General features: G+C 47.6%; 2 protein-coding genes and 1 long non-coding RNA gene across 3 annotated transcripts in view; 1 reads left to right on the plus strand and 2 right to left on the minus strand.

Moving 5' to 3' along the window:
* The window catches only part of LOC144888245 (cytochrome P450 2C23-like), a 799,004-nt gene that overhangs the window by 264,456 nt on the left and 519,983 nt on the right, over positions 1 to 14,565 (minus strand). The gene's annotated exons all lie outside the window — the stretch shown is intronic.
* The window catches only part of LOC144894006 (EP300-interacting inhibitor of differentiation 3-like), a 66,757-nt gene that overhangs the window by 17,710 nt on the left and 34,482 nt on the right, over positions 1 to 14,565 (minus strand). The window contains exons 6-7 of the mRNA XM_078785467.1: positions 14,141 to 14,240; positions 10,633 to 10,723 (exon numbers count right to left, since the gene is read on the minus strand). Of these exons, the coding sequence (XP_078641593.1) occupies positions 10,633 to 10,723; positions 14,141 to 14,240 (191 nt within the window). The remainder of the gene's footprint in view (positions 1 to 10,632; positions 10,724 to 14,140; positions 14,241 to 14,565) is intronic.
* On the plus strand, positions 56 to 4,534 carry LOC144894012 (uncharacterized). Its single transcript, XR_013624690.1, has 2 exons — positions 56 to 183; positions 4,490 to 4,534. It is a non-coding gene; the product is annotated as an uncharacterized LOC144894012 (long non-coding RNA).

Genomic DNA, 14,565 nt, shown 5'->3' on the forward strand with positions numbered 1-14,565 from the left:
TCGTGCTGAATGAGACCAACATGGCTCATAAGCTGATCCAAGTTCCAGTTTTCTGCGCGGACCCCCAAGCGCCGGACGCATCCGCTCAATTGCTTGCTACACTGGTTGAAGCTCCTGACTAATCATCTGAATTCGCAGGAGGGAATCACCGCTGACACGAAGCTTGCGGTGTTGCAATCCAAGGTGAATCATACTGTGTACATGTCCATTACACAGTGCGCTACGTACGATACTGCTGTGGCCGAGCTGAAACGTATTTACATCAAAACACAAAGCGCGGTCTACACCCGACATTTGCTTGTGTCTCGACGACAAGAGCCCACGGAGACTATAGACCAATTCGCTCAAGACCTCCGACGATTATTGAAGGACTGTACCACTGAGGTACGCACCCATGCACAAGTCTGGGATGACCTTGCTCGCGATGCTTTTGTCTCAGGCATTAGATCGCAGGTCGTCAGACAAAGACTACTCGAACAAGACGACTTGACCCTAGAAACAGCCCTTCGGTTATCTCACGTGTACACCGAAGCACAGGTACAAGCCGACTCGTATGAACGCCCATACGTCACTGCAGGGATATCCTGACAGACACGACCGGAGAGAGCTTCCGCCGAACTAGAGGATGCTGCATCCTCGCCGGAATTGGAGGCACCTGATGCGCTCGAGGACCCCGACCCGAGTTTGACAGCGGCCGCTGCTGCTGGACCCAAGCCAGGAAATAACGCTAAGTGCTATTTCTGCGGGAACCGGAACCGTCTCAGGTCAGTTTGTCCGGCTAAGGAGGCGAAGTGTCATTTATGTTCGAAGACGGGTCACTTTGCAAAAGTTTGTCGTTCGCCGCGAGGCGGGCGAGCTCGCTTGATGCTGAATGTGCTTATCTCCGTGCCCGTGGAACAAATGGCGCCTCACCCGGCCTTGATTGGAATCGCCCCTCTCCGTGGGCCCCGAACTGAGAGGTCGACCATGATGAGACTTGCCGCGTCGACTAAACAATTCGCGCAATCACAGCGGTACGCGGCACGATTGTCCTTGACAGGAATTCTTTCGACGCCCAGCCCACTTCCGGGTTTGGCTCCCCGATCTGCGTACGCTGGCTTCGAATCTCCGCGCGTGGCGCGAGCGCCCTCTGGTGGCGGCACGACCGACCTACGATCCACTTTGACCACACGAAAGCTGGGATCTCCGCGCGTGGCACGAGCGCCCTCCGGTGGCGGCACGACTGGCCTACAAGCGACTTCAACTGCACGAAAGACATTAGCTGGCGTCGGATCCACACGTGAGGCTTGAGCGCCTCCTCTCGACAACTCGACATCTGCAGGGCCACCTGGCCTGTCCCGCGCTATTATCCCACTCATGATTGAAGGAATTTTTGCAAATGCTTTAATTGACACCGGATCCACTGATAGTTATGTCGATTTTCGACTTGTTCAGAAGCATGGCTGGCCGATTCTCGGAACAAAATGCAGAATCTTCATGGCTTCTCAAGGGCTATGGCTTAGCACGAAGGGGGAATGTCGACTGAAGCTTGTAATTAAGGGTCGAATGTTTCCGGATGTGCATTTAATGGTCTTACCAGCATTATGTGCAGAAGTTTTGCGAGGACATGATTTTCTCTGGCGACATGGGCGTTTGGAAATGGAATTTGGTGGTACTGACACTCTTGCTGTGTGTGCTCTTGCAGGGATAGAAATTGAACCACTGTCGCTGTTTCCCAATATGACTACTGACTGTACTCCGGTGGCTGTTAAATCGCGACGCTACTCACGGGCTGACACGCAATTCATTGCTGAAGAGACTGCGCAGCTGTTAAAGGAAGGTATTATAGAACCTAGTCGGTCCCCTTGGCGGGCCCAAGTTTTGGTGGTTCGAACAGAATCGCACCGCAAACGCATGGTAATCGACTATTCGCAGACGATTAATCGGTTTACCCAATTGGACGCCTACCCGCTCCCGGGAATGGATTCTCTGGTACGGCAGGTGGCACAATATTCGGTATACAGCACTCTCGATCTACGTAGTGCGTATCATCAGATTCCAATCTCCGAGGCAGATCGCATCTACACTGCGTTTGAATCCGGACAGAGGTTGTACCAGTTCATCCGGCTGCCTTTCAGGGTCACGAATGGGGTATCGTGCTTCCAAAGGGCTATGGACGACCTCATCGCTAAGGAGAATTTAACCAATGTCTTTGTTTATCTGGATAATCTCACGGTTTGTGGGTACGACAAAGAACATCATGATGCTAATCTGAAGCACTTCCTCGAGGTTGCGCACAAGTATCGCCTGACTATGAACGAGGCTAAATGTCGCTATTCTGCTCGAACGATAGATCTCCTGGGGTACACCGTGACCCACGGCTCTATTGCTCCGGATAAGGAGCGTCTGCGACCCTTGCTCGACATGGCCCAGCCCTGCGATCGAGCTTCTTTGAAGCGTGCTCTCGGGCTGTTTGCTCATTACTCTAAGTGGGTTCAAAATTTTTCCGAGAAACTCCGCCCACTTGTCGATTGCGATGCGTTCCCCATGAGTGGCGCTGTTAAGGCTGCTTTCCATGGCCTGAAGTCCGACATTGCTGGTGCCGCTGTGTCGACGATAGACGAAAACAAGTCCTTTGTTTTGGAAAGCGATGCTTCGGATCACGCGATAGCTGCTACACTCTCTCAAAGGGGAAGGGGGTTTGGAGGGGGGGGGGGGGGGGTGGCCTGCGGCTTTCGTTTCAAGGACTCTCTCCTCCGGGGAGCGAAGACACTCGTCTGTTGAAAAGGAGGTGAACGCCATCATTGAGTCTATCAGGTGCTGGCGGCCATATTTGCTTGGGAAATGTTTTGAGATCATTACGGACCAACAAAGTGTTGCCTTTATGTACGACACGCAACATGCTCAACGCATTAAGAATGAGAAAATCACTCGCTGGCGGATTGAACTAGCCGATTTCTGTTACAAAATCAAATATCGCCCGGGGAGGGATAACCTCGTTGCAGATGCTTTGTCACGGCCTGCGGTGTGTGCGGGTCTCACCCCCTTTGAGGATCTGCGCATCCTTCATGACACCTTGTGCCATCCCGGCGTGACGCGTTTCGCTCATTATGTGCGCAGTCGAAACTTTCCCTATTCCGTTGAGGATATACGTCGGCTCTGTCGCACCTGTTCCGTATGCGCTGAACTTACACCTCGCTTCTACAATCCTCCGATGGGTACGCTGGTCCGGGCCACTCGGCCGTGGGAGAGATTGGCAATGGACTTCAAAGGACCACTGCCGGCTTCACCGGCTTCGAGTAGTTCTTGTTATTTACTCACGATCATTGATGAGTTCTCCAGATTCCCTTTCGCTTTCCCGTGCAGCGATATGTCTGCGGCTACGGTTATCCGATGTCTGCAGAACTTGTTTTCTATGTTTGGCAATCCGGCCTTTGTGCACACTGATCGAGGTGCGGTGTTCTTATCCCAAGATGCGAGACACTTCTTGCTCCAACATAATATCGCTTCTAGCTATACTACTCCGTACAGGCCTCAGGCGAACGGACAGGTGGGACGATTTAATGGCATCATATGGAGAGCCATTACTCCGAGCCTGAAGTCCCGCGGACTAGGGCTGGACCGATGGGCTTGGTCGCTACCTTGGGCGTTAAGTTCGATCAGGACTTTACTGTGCACCGCTACTAATCAAACTCCCCACGACCGTATGTTTCGCTACCCGCGTCGATTGGGCAGTACCCGTCCTCTGCCGGGCTGGCTTGCTGAGCCCGGACCGGCCTTCCTCAAACGCGCGGTTCGCACAAGTAAATACGACCCTCTCGTTGACAAAGTGCATGTTCTCCAAACCAATCCCAAGCACGCTCGTGTACTGTTGCCCAATGGACGGGAGTCTACAATCTCAGTGCGCCATCTTGCGCCATGTGGGGATACTGACGAGCCGGCTTACGGTATAGTCGATCCGACAATGGAAAATCTACCGGCTACTCCATCACCACATGCACCCGATCCGTATGGCTTTGTGGGGCCACCGCTGTCACCCGATTTAGGCGGACATTCCGATGCGGGGGATTCCGGCCTCGGGGATGTGGTACCAGGTGTCTATCGGACACGCGCCGGGAGAGAAATTTGCCGCCCCGACCGCTATGGTTGGACTGATTGACAAAGACTGACAACTGCTGCTCATTGATATTACTCTGCTGCTAACTGATGATATGTGCTGCTAGCTTGATTCCTACCAAGCGGAAGTGTAGTTTTAACGGCGGGGAGAATGTAATGAAATTGTGTCTAAGTTGAACCCTGGTGCTATGCTGCCTTCGACCACTGAGAGACTTCCATAAGAACTCGGACGAACATCGCTCCGACACATTCCTGTGACATTTATTCTGTGTGGTAGTGCATACTCGAATGATGCGTATTGCTAGATGTTCCAGGCTTGCTTGCACTAAATTGCTAATCCATTGTTACTTCTATGATTATGGTATACTGATACAATGCTTGTGATTTCTTACAGGTGTTGCTCGAGATCGAAATTGAATTAAACTTACTATTGGGACAATGTTGTAGATCTGGTTTTTACAACAATCCACATCATATATGAATGTTTTGGAGTTCATAAAGCTCTTATTTATTTGAGTAGACCGCACAATTTCTGTAACTGCAGTAGTTTTAAAGATGGAAAGAATAACCCAATATTTTGGTTTTGCAATTTGCAAAGAAAAAGGTGATAATAATGTTGTTAAACGGACAAGAACAACAAATGCCCCACAAACAAAGAGGAGGTGAAACACCCTAGATGAGTTTAAATGTGTTCTGTCCATTTTAGCATCGGATAGAAAAAATTAACTGGAACGGCACTCGGTAGAGCATAAACCTCCACCAGGCTGAACAGTTTACGTTTTGTATCCGCTGATAGGCCGGATCTGAATTCGGACCTGAACCAAATTCTAATCGGCTTGTTCTCGTCACCTAACTTGTCACTCCATCTAGTTTTGTCATTATCCGTCCACAAGTTTTTTGAAATATCAGGCTTTATATCGTTTTTGGCCCGATCACTCATTGGTGAAGAAGCACTTGAAAATAAAAAAATTCTCGTATCCAGATCCATATTCAGATCTTCACCAAAATATAATCATTTCGTCCTTGTCACACACCCAACCTCTCCACCAAATTTCGTCTGAATCCTTAAACAACAATAACTTTTTGAGACATCCTGTCCACAGACAGACAAACAAACAGACAGGGGTGAAAACAACCTCTGCCCAACTTCGGTGGCAGAGGTAAAGATAAGAAGGAGAACGGCAGGAGCTACAACATTCTACTGAGATCTCGCGAGATCTTGGAGACGGCGGCAGGGATTTTCGAAGCTCCACACGGTCTCCACGTTTTCAAAGTTAAGTCTGTTCACAATTGTATTTTGTCGAAACTGTATTTATCTTTCGGGGTGTGAAGTTGTAGTGTGCACCTTGGAAGTTTCTCGGTGTTTATCTTTCATAAATTAATCGTCTGTTTGCCGCGTCGCGAGCAAGGCCTTTGCCGCGTCGCGAGCGATTTGAAATCGAAGTTAAGTAATTGTTCCCATTTCTATTTTCGTTATAACTGTATTTATTTTATGGTGTGTGTACGTATATTGTGTCCCGAGGAGGATTTTCGGTGCAAATCTTTCATACCTGTATTGAAAATCGTGTTAATTCGTGTCGTGTCTTGAGGCCTTGTACAGTGTACAACCTTGAGGCTTTGTTTTTCTCTCAGCGGTCCGTCGTTTGTGCTCCAATAACTTTCGTTCTCTGTTTTCCCAGTCTTTTCACCCCATAGCCTACTTCCTTGTGTAAATGTCAACTAAAAAAAAAAAAAAAAAAAAAAAAACAACAACATTTCCTTCTCTGTTCTCATTCGTTTATTCATTCTTATTCGTTCGTTCGTTCTTCGACCACGTGTTTCTCCCCCATTTCCCCAGATAGTTTTCACTGTTATTAACCTTCAATGTTTACACTTTCCCATCAAGTTCTGTATTCCGTCATATATTATAACACCTTTTTCTTCTTCTTCTTTAAAAGGCTGCTTTCGACTTGCTCACCAAATCTATTCATCCCAAAAAAAAAATTCCATCTCCTATAGTGCCTTTTTTCGACATTCCCTAAACTCTCCTGCACTCCATCCTCCCTCCAGCATCCTTAAACGTATTCTTAACTCGAAGGTCACAAGAAACTCATTTTGCAATAAATGTTCGTTTCCCATTAATCGTACACTTTCAAAAATCCAATCTCACTCCTGCCCTCCAAATCTTCCCCATAACCCCTCCCCTCCAAATCTTCCCCATCACCCCTCCCCTCCAAATCTTCCCCATCACCCATCCCTTTCAAATCTTCCCCCTTTCCCCTCCCCTCCTAATCCTCCCCATCACCCATCCCTTTCAAATCTCCCCCCTTGCCCCCTCCCTCCTAAACTACCCCCTCACCCCTCCCCTCCAAGACTCCCCCTCACCCCTCCCCTCCTAGACTCCTCCCTCACCCCTCCCCTCCAAATCTCCCCCATATCCCATCCCTTTCAAATCCCTCCCCTTTTCCCTTCCCTCCCAAACTCCCCCCTCGCCCCTCCCCTTCAAATCTCCCCACCCTCATTTCTTCTCAATTTCCCCCCTCTCACTCCCCCTCCTCAAAGCGTCCTCCCCGCTTCTTCCCCCTTCCAACTCTCACCTCCATCTCCCCCAACCTTCTGCCTCGCTCTTCCCCCTCCTCAAATAACACCTCATTGTGCCTCACCCAATCACCATCAAACCTTTTGTCCGCCCCATCCTTCCCTTTCTCCGAGCTATTCTGAAATCTCTGACACACCTTCAACAGCTCTCCCTACCTCTTCCACCTCTTCCACATCTTACCCTACCCCTCCTCCCCCCTGTTCTGTATCTGATGCTCCCCCTTCCTCTTCATTAACGGTATGGACCTCAAACATCCGGGGCCTTCGTTCAAACTTAACTGATCTCTCCATACAGGTTGCTTCTGTCAAACCAGACGTGATCTGCTTAACAGAAACTTTCCTCCTTCATGATGTCTCTGATTCCTTAGTATCTCTCCCGGGTTACTCCCTCCTCCGGTATGATAGACCTGAGCCTCGTCCTGGAGGTGGGGTTGCTATCTTTATCAAAAACTTTCTTCCTCACTCGCCCTGCACTGCACTCTCTCCACCTCACCCACAGGAATACCTCTGGCTTCGGCTTCCCCTTCGCTCCCACCTCTTGTTCATATGTGTGTTGTACCGTCCACCAAACAGTGATGACTCCATCTACATCTCGCTGTCTGATAATATGGACCAACTTCTATCTACTCATCCCAACTCTCTCTTCCTCATATGTGGTGATTTCAATTTGTCAACATGCTAGTTGGCTGGGTGTGGGTACCTCTCTCACCAGCCATGGCTCCTCAGCAAAGGACTTCTGCGACTCACTGGGACTGACACAATCTGTCAATTTCCCGACCCGGATCTCAGTCAACGGAGCATCTTCTCTTCTGGACTTGGTTATGTCTAACTTCCCTGAAAATGTCTGCTGCTCTTCTTCTGCTCCAATCGGATTATCTGATCATGTCCTTGTTAAAGTGGACATCTCTCTGACCATTCTCAGGGAGCCTGCTCAGCGTCGACGAGTCTGGCATTTCACTCAGGCCAACTGGCACGGTCTTCAAGCAGCCATCTATCATCTGGACTGGTCTCCCATCTCTACCACCTCTGACATCAACTCATCCTGGGAACTCTTCCAAAGTAAATTGCTCTCTCTCATGCACAGATTTATCCCATCTCGTCTTCAGTTGTCATACCCTTCCTCCCGTCCATGGTACACGGAATCTTGTGGTGAGGCTGTTTCCCAGAAACAACTTGCCTTCGTCTCCTGGAAAGCAAATCCAACAGAAGGAAATCTCATTTCCTTTCACAAAGCCCAAAACAAGTGTGTGTCCACCCTCAGGAGAGCCAGGAAACAATATCTCTCCGTTCTCGAGACCGAACTCTCTTATCTGTCTCCCTCTTCCAAATCCTGGTGGCATCTGGTCAAATCTGTTTCTGGTGTTTGTTCCCCCTCCATCCCCTCCCTTACCTCAAACGGCTGCACAGCTGACTCCGCACGTGAAAAAGCTGAATGCCTCAACTCTGTGTTTGCCTCTAAATCTTGTGTCCCAAACCCATCCCTCTCTGTACCCACCATACCCAGTCGTACCCAGCTGCTCCTGGACTCCGTGTCCTTTCCTCCTGACAAGGTGGAAAAGTTTCTGTCAACCCTCGACTCTGATTCTGCAACTGGACCTGACGGCATCAGCCCACAGGTCTTAAAAGCCTGTTCTTCTGCTCTTTCACTCCCTCTCTCTGTTCTCTTCACCCTCTCATTTGCTCAAGGTCAACTGCCATCTACTTGGAAATCAGCCAACATCACCGCTTTGCACAAAAAGGTGCAAAAACAGATCCAAGCAACTACAGACCAATCAGCCTTCTCCCAATTATCAGCAAAGTCATGGAATCCATCATTGCTTCGGATATGAAATCTTTCCTCTTCTCCAATGGCTTGATCTCTGATCATCAATTTGGTTTCAGACCAGGTCACTCTACTCTGGACATGCTGCTTCTGCTGTCTCAACAATGGATGGAGGTCCTCAATGCCAAACAGGAAATTAGAGCTGTCTCCCTCGACATATCACGTGCCTTCGATACGGTCTGGCACCCCGCTCTGCTCACCAAACTCTCCTCCTTTGGTATCCATGGAAATCTCCACGCATGGCTGGCGGACTTCCTCTCTAGTCGTCGTCAACGTGTGGCCCTGAATGGGTTTCTCTCATCTCCTCTTCCTGTTCAGGCTGGAGTTCCCCAAGGCAGTGTTCTGGGCCCTGTGCTTTTTCTGGTCTTCATCAATGATCTCTCTGACTCTCTTGAAAATCCTCTCTATCTCTTTGCTGATGACTCCACTCTCTGCCGCTCCATTCCTCATCCCTCAGATCGGCAGTCTGCAGCCTCCTCACTCTCTGCAGACCTGGACAAAATCACAGACTGGGCAAACAAGTGGAACATGTCTTTCAATCCTGACAAATCTCACACTCTTACGATGTCTCTCCGAAAAGACCGACTGGACAACCCTCCCATCTACTTTCTGAATAATCCTCTCCAAGAAGTTCTGTCACTCAAGCTTTTGGGTCTCACTATCTGCCATGATCTTTCCTGGGAAAACCACATTTCCAAGCTGGCCTCCAAAGCCAGTCGCCGACTGGGCATCCTCCGTCGTGCGAAGTCCTTCCTTGGCACACCTGAGCTCCTCACCACATACAAGGCTTTCATCCGCAGCTCAATGGAGTACTGCTCTCCCCTCTGGGCTGGTGCTCCTGCCTCACACCTAGCTTGTCTTCATGCTGTTGAAACCAAAGCGTTCAGAATCATTGGAATCTCCCGCGATGACGCTATCTACGAGGGCCTTTCACTTAATCACCGCAGGCAGGTTGGTGGTCTTTCCGTCTTCTACCGACTCCTCTCCGGCCTTGCTCCCCCAGCTCTCTCTGAGCTCTGTCCCCCAAATATTCCTGCAGGACGCACAAGATCTGCCTGCAACCCTCTTATGGTTAAACTGCCAAAATCAAGACTCTCTGCTCACCTTCACTCCTTCATTCCTCTTTTCTCCCGCCTCTGGAACAAACTCCCTCACTCTCTTCAATCCCACTCCTCCCTCCAGGTCTTTAAAACGGCTGTTCACCACCATCTCTTATCTTCACCAATCCAAAACCTTGATCTTTTCTACCCCCGCTAATTTCACCCCAAATCCACTTTTTTGAAGTGACTTTTGACTTCTTTCCTGGAAGTCCTTGGTGTCCTTGCGTTTTATACCTATCCTGCCTCCCCCCAGGCCCTCTCCCTCCAAAAACATCTCCTGATGTCCCTGCTCTCAAATGTTGTGTTTGTGTGCTTCCTCCCCTTCTTGTCGACCGCTCCCATTTTTATATACTTTGTTTGCTTGTTTGTTTGATTTGTTTGTTTGATAAATGTTAGCTCTTTCACGAGCCTCGACTCTGTACACCAACAAAAAAAACCAAAAAAAAAAACCAGTCTAAACCCACTTTGTGAAAAAGAGGAACAGCTCAAAAAAGGTAAAGATGAAGATAATAACATAGTTAATGATTTTGATATCTATCATCCACATGGCCTGTCGGTTGCCCAATAACCAGATGGAAGCAAACAGTGGAGAATGATCTAATGGAAACAGGAATCACTATGGAGGAAGCACAACATGTAGCCCAAGGTCGGAAAGGGTGGAAAGCTGTGGTTCGGGCGTCATGCGGTGGGAGGACAACAACAAAGATCTACATTATAAAAGGAGCCGTGTCTGTCTGTCTGTTTGTCGTGTTATAACTTGAAAACGGATTAACAGATTTCAATAAATCCAACGATGGTAGATTTGGGTAACTCATGGGAGTGTTTGTGATCAAAAACATTTTTTTATGGGTACATGGACACGCGTGTCAAAACTGCAAATGCCAACACGTGACATTGGTTGTCCCTGCCCGGAAAGCAGGATCTCCCAAAAATCCGTTTTTCTTCTTCCCCATAGATTAGCCATCACAGCAAAAATTGGTATTTCTGTCAGCGAAGCGACGGGTCTTATATTTTAGTATTGATAAAAGGAGAACTCACCATCTTTCTTCACATATGCTGATAAAATATCCAACACACGCTTTATTTCTTTTTCTGTTGCCTTGTCACGGTTATGTTCAACTTGAGGAACCTACAAAAAACATTCCAATATTTTTTATGACTTTTCCAACAGTATATTGTTAATCTGGACACCTTCATTCATTTGAATACAGATAAAAGCACCATGGTATAGGTTTACTTTATATTTATTTAGAAACATCTGCAATAATCTATCTATAATTCCAGCAATCTCTGTGTGTCTGTGTGTCTGTGTGTCTGTGTGTCTGTGTGTCTGTGACCGCTGTTTCTCGACAACCACGGGTCCGATATACTTGAAACTTGCCAGGTATATTGCTGGGGACCCGAGGATGTGCCTTTTCAAGGTTTGAAATTAATCGGACAAGTACTTACCGAGCTATGTCCAAAAAACGCTTCAACCAATCAGAGAGCAGCGAGCTATCACGTGTGCCGAACGTGGCGATCAGACTCTGCCTCGGACGGCACATTTGACAGCGTATTCATTTATTTCACGTTGGAAAACTATGTTGCCGTTAAACTATGTTTTAAAACGAATTCAAACTGCGATTAAATTAAAACGATTCATCGTAACTGCGATTTGCGAACTTCCGGACAGTGAAGACTTCACTTCCGGCAGCCAATCACAGAACGCTTTGTTGCGTAGGCGTGGCCGATGTGAGACGAGCGGAGCTGAGCGCGTTACGAGCTGACCGCCATTACGGTACGTAATTCGATTTCTTATGCGCATTATTTCTCCCAATTCAGTCAGAGCGAAGGGCGGAAGCGAAGAGCGTTGTTTTTTTTGTTTACGGGCGTACGGGCGGGGTAGAGCGTACGGGTAGCGTTTTTTTTTTTTTTTGGCAAGGAACGGGCACCCACGTACGGGCAATGCCCTAGTCCTTTAAATATAGAGTGCTTTCTCCATTTTAATTTTGGACAGTATAACAACAGTGGAGTGGAGGAATGGTTGATCAGAGTAGTGATGGCAATGTATAAAAGAGCGTGCACAGCTGTAAGGACGAAGGACGGGAACAGTGGTGAGTTTAAGGTGAAGGTGGGAGTGCATCAGGGGTCGGTACTAAGTCCACTACTATTTGTAGCTGTGATGGAGGTGCTGGCTCAGAACGTAAAGGAGGGTTTACCGTGGGAGTTGTTGCATGCAGATGATCTGGTGTTGATTGCAGAAAGTATGGATGGACTGAAGGAGAAGATGAACAAGTGTAAGGAATGTATGGAGACAAAAGGTCTGAAGGTGAATATCGGAAAAACGAAGGTGATGGCAAGTGGTAAAGCATGTGGTGAGGTGGAAAGAACTGGGAAGTGGCCGTGTGCTGTGTGCAGGAAGGGTGTCGGAGTGAATTCCATTCAATGTACAAAGTGCGCTGAGTGGGTTCATCAAAAATGTAGTGGTTGGAGAGGGTCATTAACCAGTGTGGCAGCTACATTTAAATGTAAGGTGTGCACAGAGGGAGCTGCAGAAGGAGGAAATGTTGAGTTGGATCTTGGAGACGGCGTGAAGCTGGAAGGTGTGAAAACATTTTGTTACCTAGGAGACATGCTGAATGGAGAAGGTGGAACAGACTCGGCAACGGTTGCTCGAGTGAGATGTGCATGGAAGAAGTTTCGGGAACTGAGTGGCGTGCTGACGAGGAGGGGAGTGTCATTCAAGCTGAAGGGAAAGATGTATGCTGCATGTGTGAGAAGTGTTATGATTTATGGGAGCGAGACATGGGTAATGAACATAGAGCAGCAACGAAGGCTGGAAAGGGTGGAAAGGCGAATGGTTCGGTGGATGTGTGGAGTATCGTTGAGAGAGAGGAAGACAAATGATGAATTGCGAAAGATGATGGGAATAGAGCCTGTGATGAATGCTGTGAAGAGAAACAGTTTGAGATGGTTTGGTCATGTGTTGAGGAAGGATGAAACTGACTGGTTGAGAAGAGTGATGGAAATGAATGTAGAAAGAAGTGGAGGACGGGGAAGACCGAGAAAGACTTGGCGAAAGATGGTCGAAGAAGAAATGCGGGCAAGGGGGTTAACAAGGGGAGATGCAGAAAATAGGGCAAAATGGAGAAGATTGTCATGGGGACCGCAAGGCTAACCCCCACTCTTGCAGGGAAAATGGCCTTAAAATGCATGGTTGTTTGTTGTATAACAACATTGGATATATTTCAGGGGAGACGGGAGAGGGGAAGGGGTAGAAAAACAGCAATGGGATAACAGAATTCAAATCATTTGGGTTGGGACTTGAAGAGTCACACTGCTCGTGCTTTGCTTTGGTACAACTGCTACACTTATATATGCCTAGTTTGGAAGGTGCCAGGTGTAGTTCTTATCTATCCATGACATCTGCGATTTCATCACTGAGCAGCCACCGGCCAAACTGGACCTTTTCAAAATGAGTTTGGGCCGGTTAAAAGAAAAAAAAAAAAAAGAACAATTATTAAGGTAAATATTCATCGAGCATGACCAATTCCGTGTGACTTTTGTGGTGAAAGCAAACCATTGGCCTAGGCAGCCAAAGGGGACTCCAGTGACAGTCACAAAGGGTCTCCTCACAAACTACCTGACCGATATGGATCAAATTTTGTTTGATGCATCGAGACAGCAAGGTCTCATGGTGTTGTGCTCTCCATCCATAAGCGCCGCTCATAAAGAGAATTATAAAAGAGGGGTTCTGCCCCAAATATTGGTATTTCATTCAAAAATCTTTCTTTGTACAAAAAAAATCTCTTTCTTCAAAAAATTTTCTGGTCTTTCTGTCTTTTACCGACTCATATCCGGCCTAGCTCTCCAAGCTCTATCTGTGCTCTGTCCCCAAATATTCCGACAGGTCGCACAAGATCTGCCAGCAACCCTCTTCTTGTGAAATTGCCAAAATCAAGACTCTCTGCTCACCTTCACTCTTTCATTCCTCTTTACTCCCGCCTCTGGAACAAACTCCCTCACCACTCTCTTCAATCCCACTCCTCCCTCCAGGTCTTTAAAACAGCTGTTCACCACCATCCCTTATCTTCCCCCATCCAAAACCTTGATATTTTCTACCCCCGTTAATTCACCCCAGATCCACTTTCTTGAAATACCGTCTTCGTTCCTGGAAGTTCGAGCAGTGTCCATGTGTTTTATACCTTCCCCCCCCCCCACCCCGCCTTCCCATGCCTCCTCCCCCCAAGCCCTGCCCTTCTCACAGATCTTTCGATGTCACTGTTGTACTTGTGTGCTTCCGTCTCTCTCCCCATCTAGTCTCCCACTCCCTTTATTGTATGTTTTGTTTGTCCGATTGTTTTTTTTGTGATTGATGCCTCGATCTTGTATACAAAAACAAACAAAAAAAAGGATTCTAAAGGAGAAATACTAAGAAGAGTCCTAAATTGGCGGCCATAGTGTAGAAATTGCAGGTGGAGACATTTAAACTATCCAACTAAACGATGGAACTGCCACACACGGCTCATTTTATATATATCGACTTCATAAAACAGCATTTTCATACCCGTGTCGGCATGCTGCTTGGCTCTGCCTTCTGTTTCACACGATGAATTCGCTCCAGTGGAGGAGCAGGCATAACGGGGCCGGATGTGAAAGAGCCGAGCCTGAGAGACCAAATGTTATTCATGAATCCATTGGATTATTGTATATGCATGTTCTCGCCAAGGTGGTACATATGAGTAACAGGGATTACATAATAAATGGAGAGGATGGGGAAACCATATTCATAAAATCAAATAAATCAAACTTGATCATAACTCCTGCACTTTCAATTTGAATAAATACTTTCTTTGCTACTATGCTACAGTCAACAACTTAAAAAAAAAACAAAAAAAAAAACTAGTGGCAATACCCCTGGTGCTCACCTGGTAGAATAAACAGTATAATACACTGACTAGGGGTATTTTAAACCAATTTCAATGGTTGCTA

This window comes from Myxine glutinosa, chromosome 10, assembly GCF_964187855.1.
Source record: "Myxine glutinosa chromosome 10, kmMyxGlut1.1, whole genome shotgun sequence".
Classification (NCBI taxonomy): Eukaryota; Metazoa; Chordata; class Myxini; order Myxiniformes; family Myxinidae; genus Myxine; species Myxine glutinosa.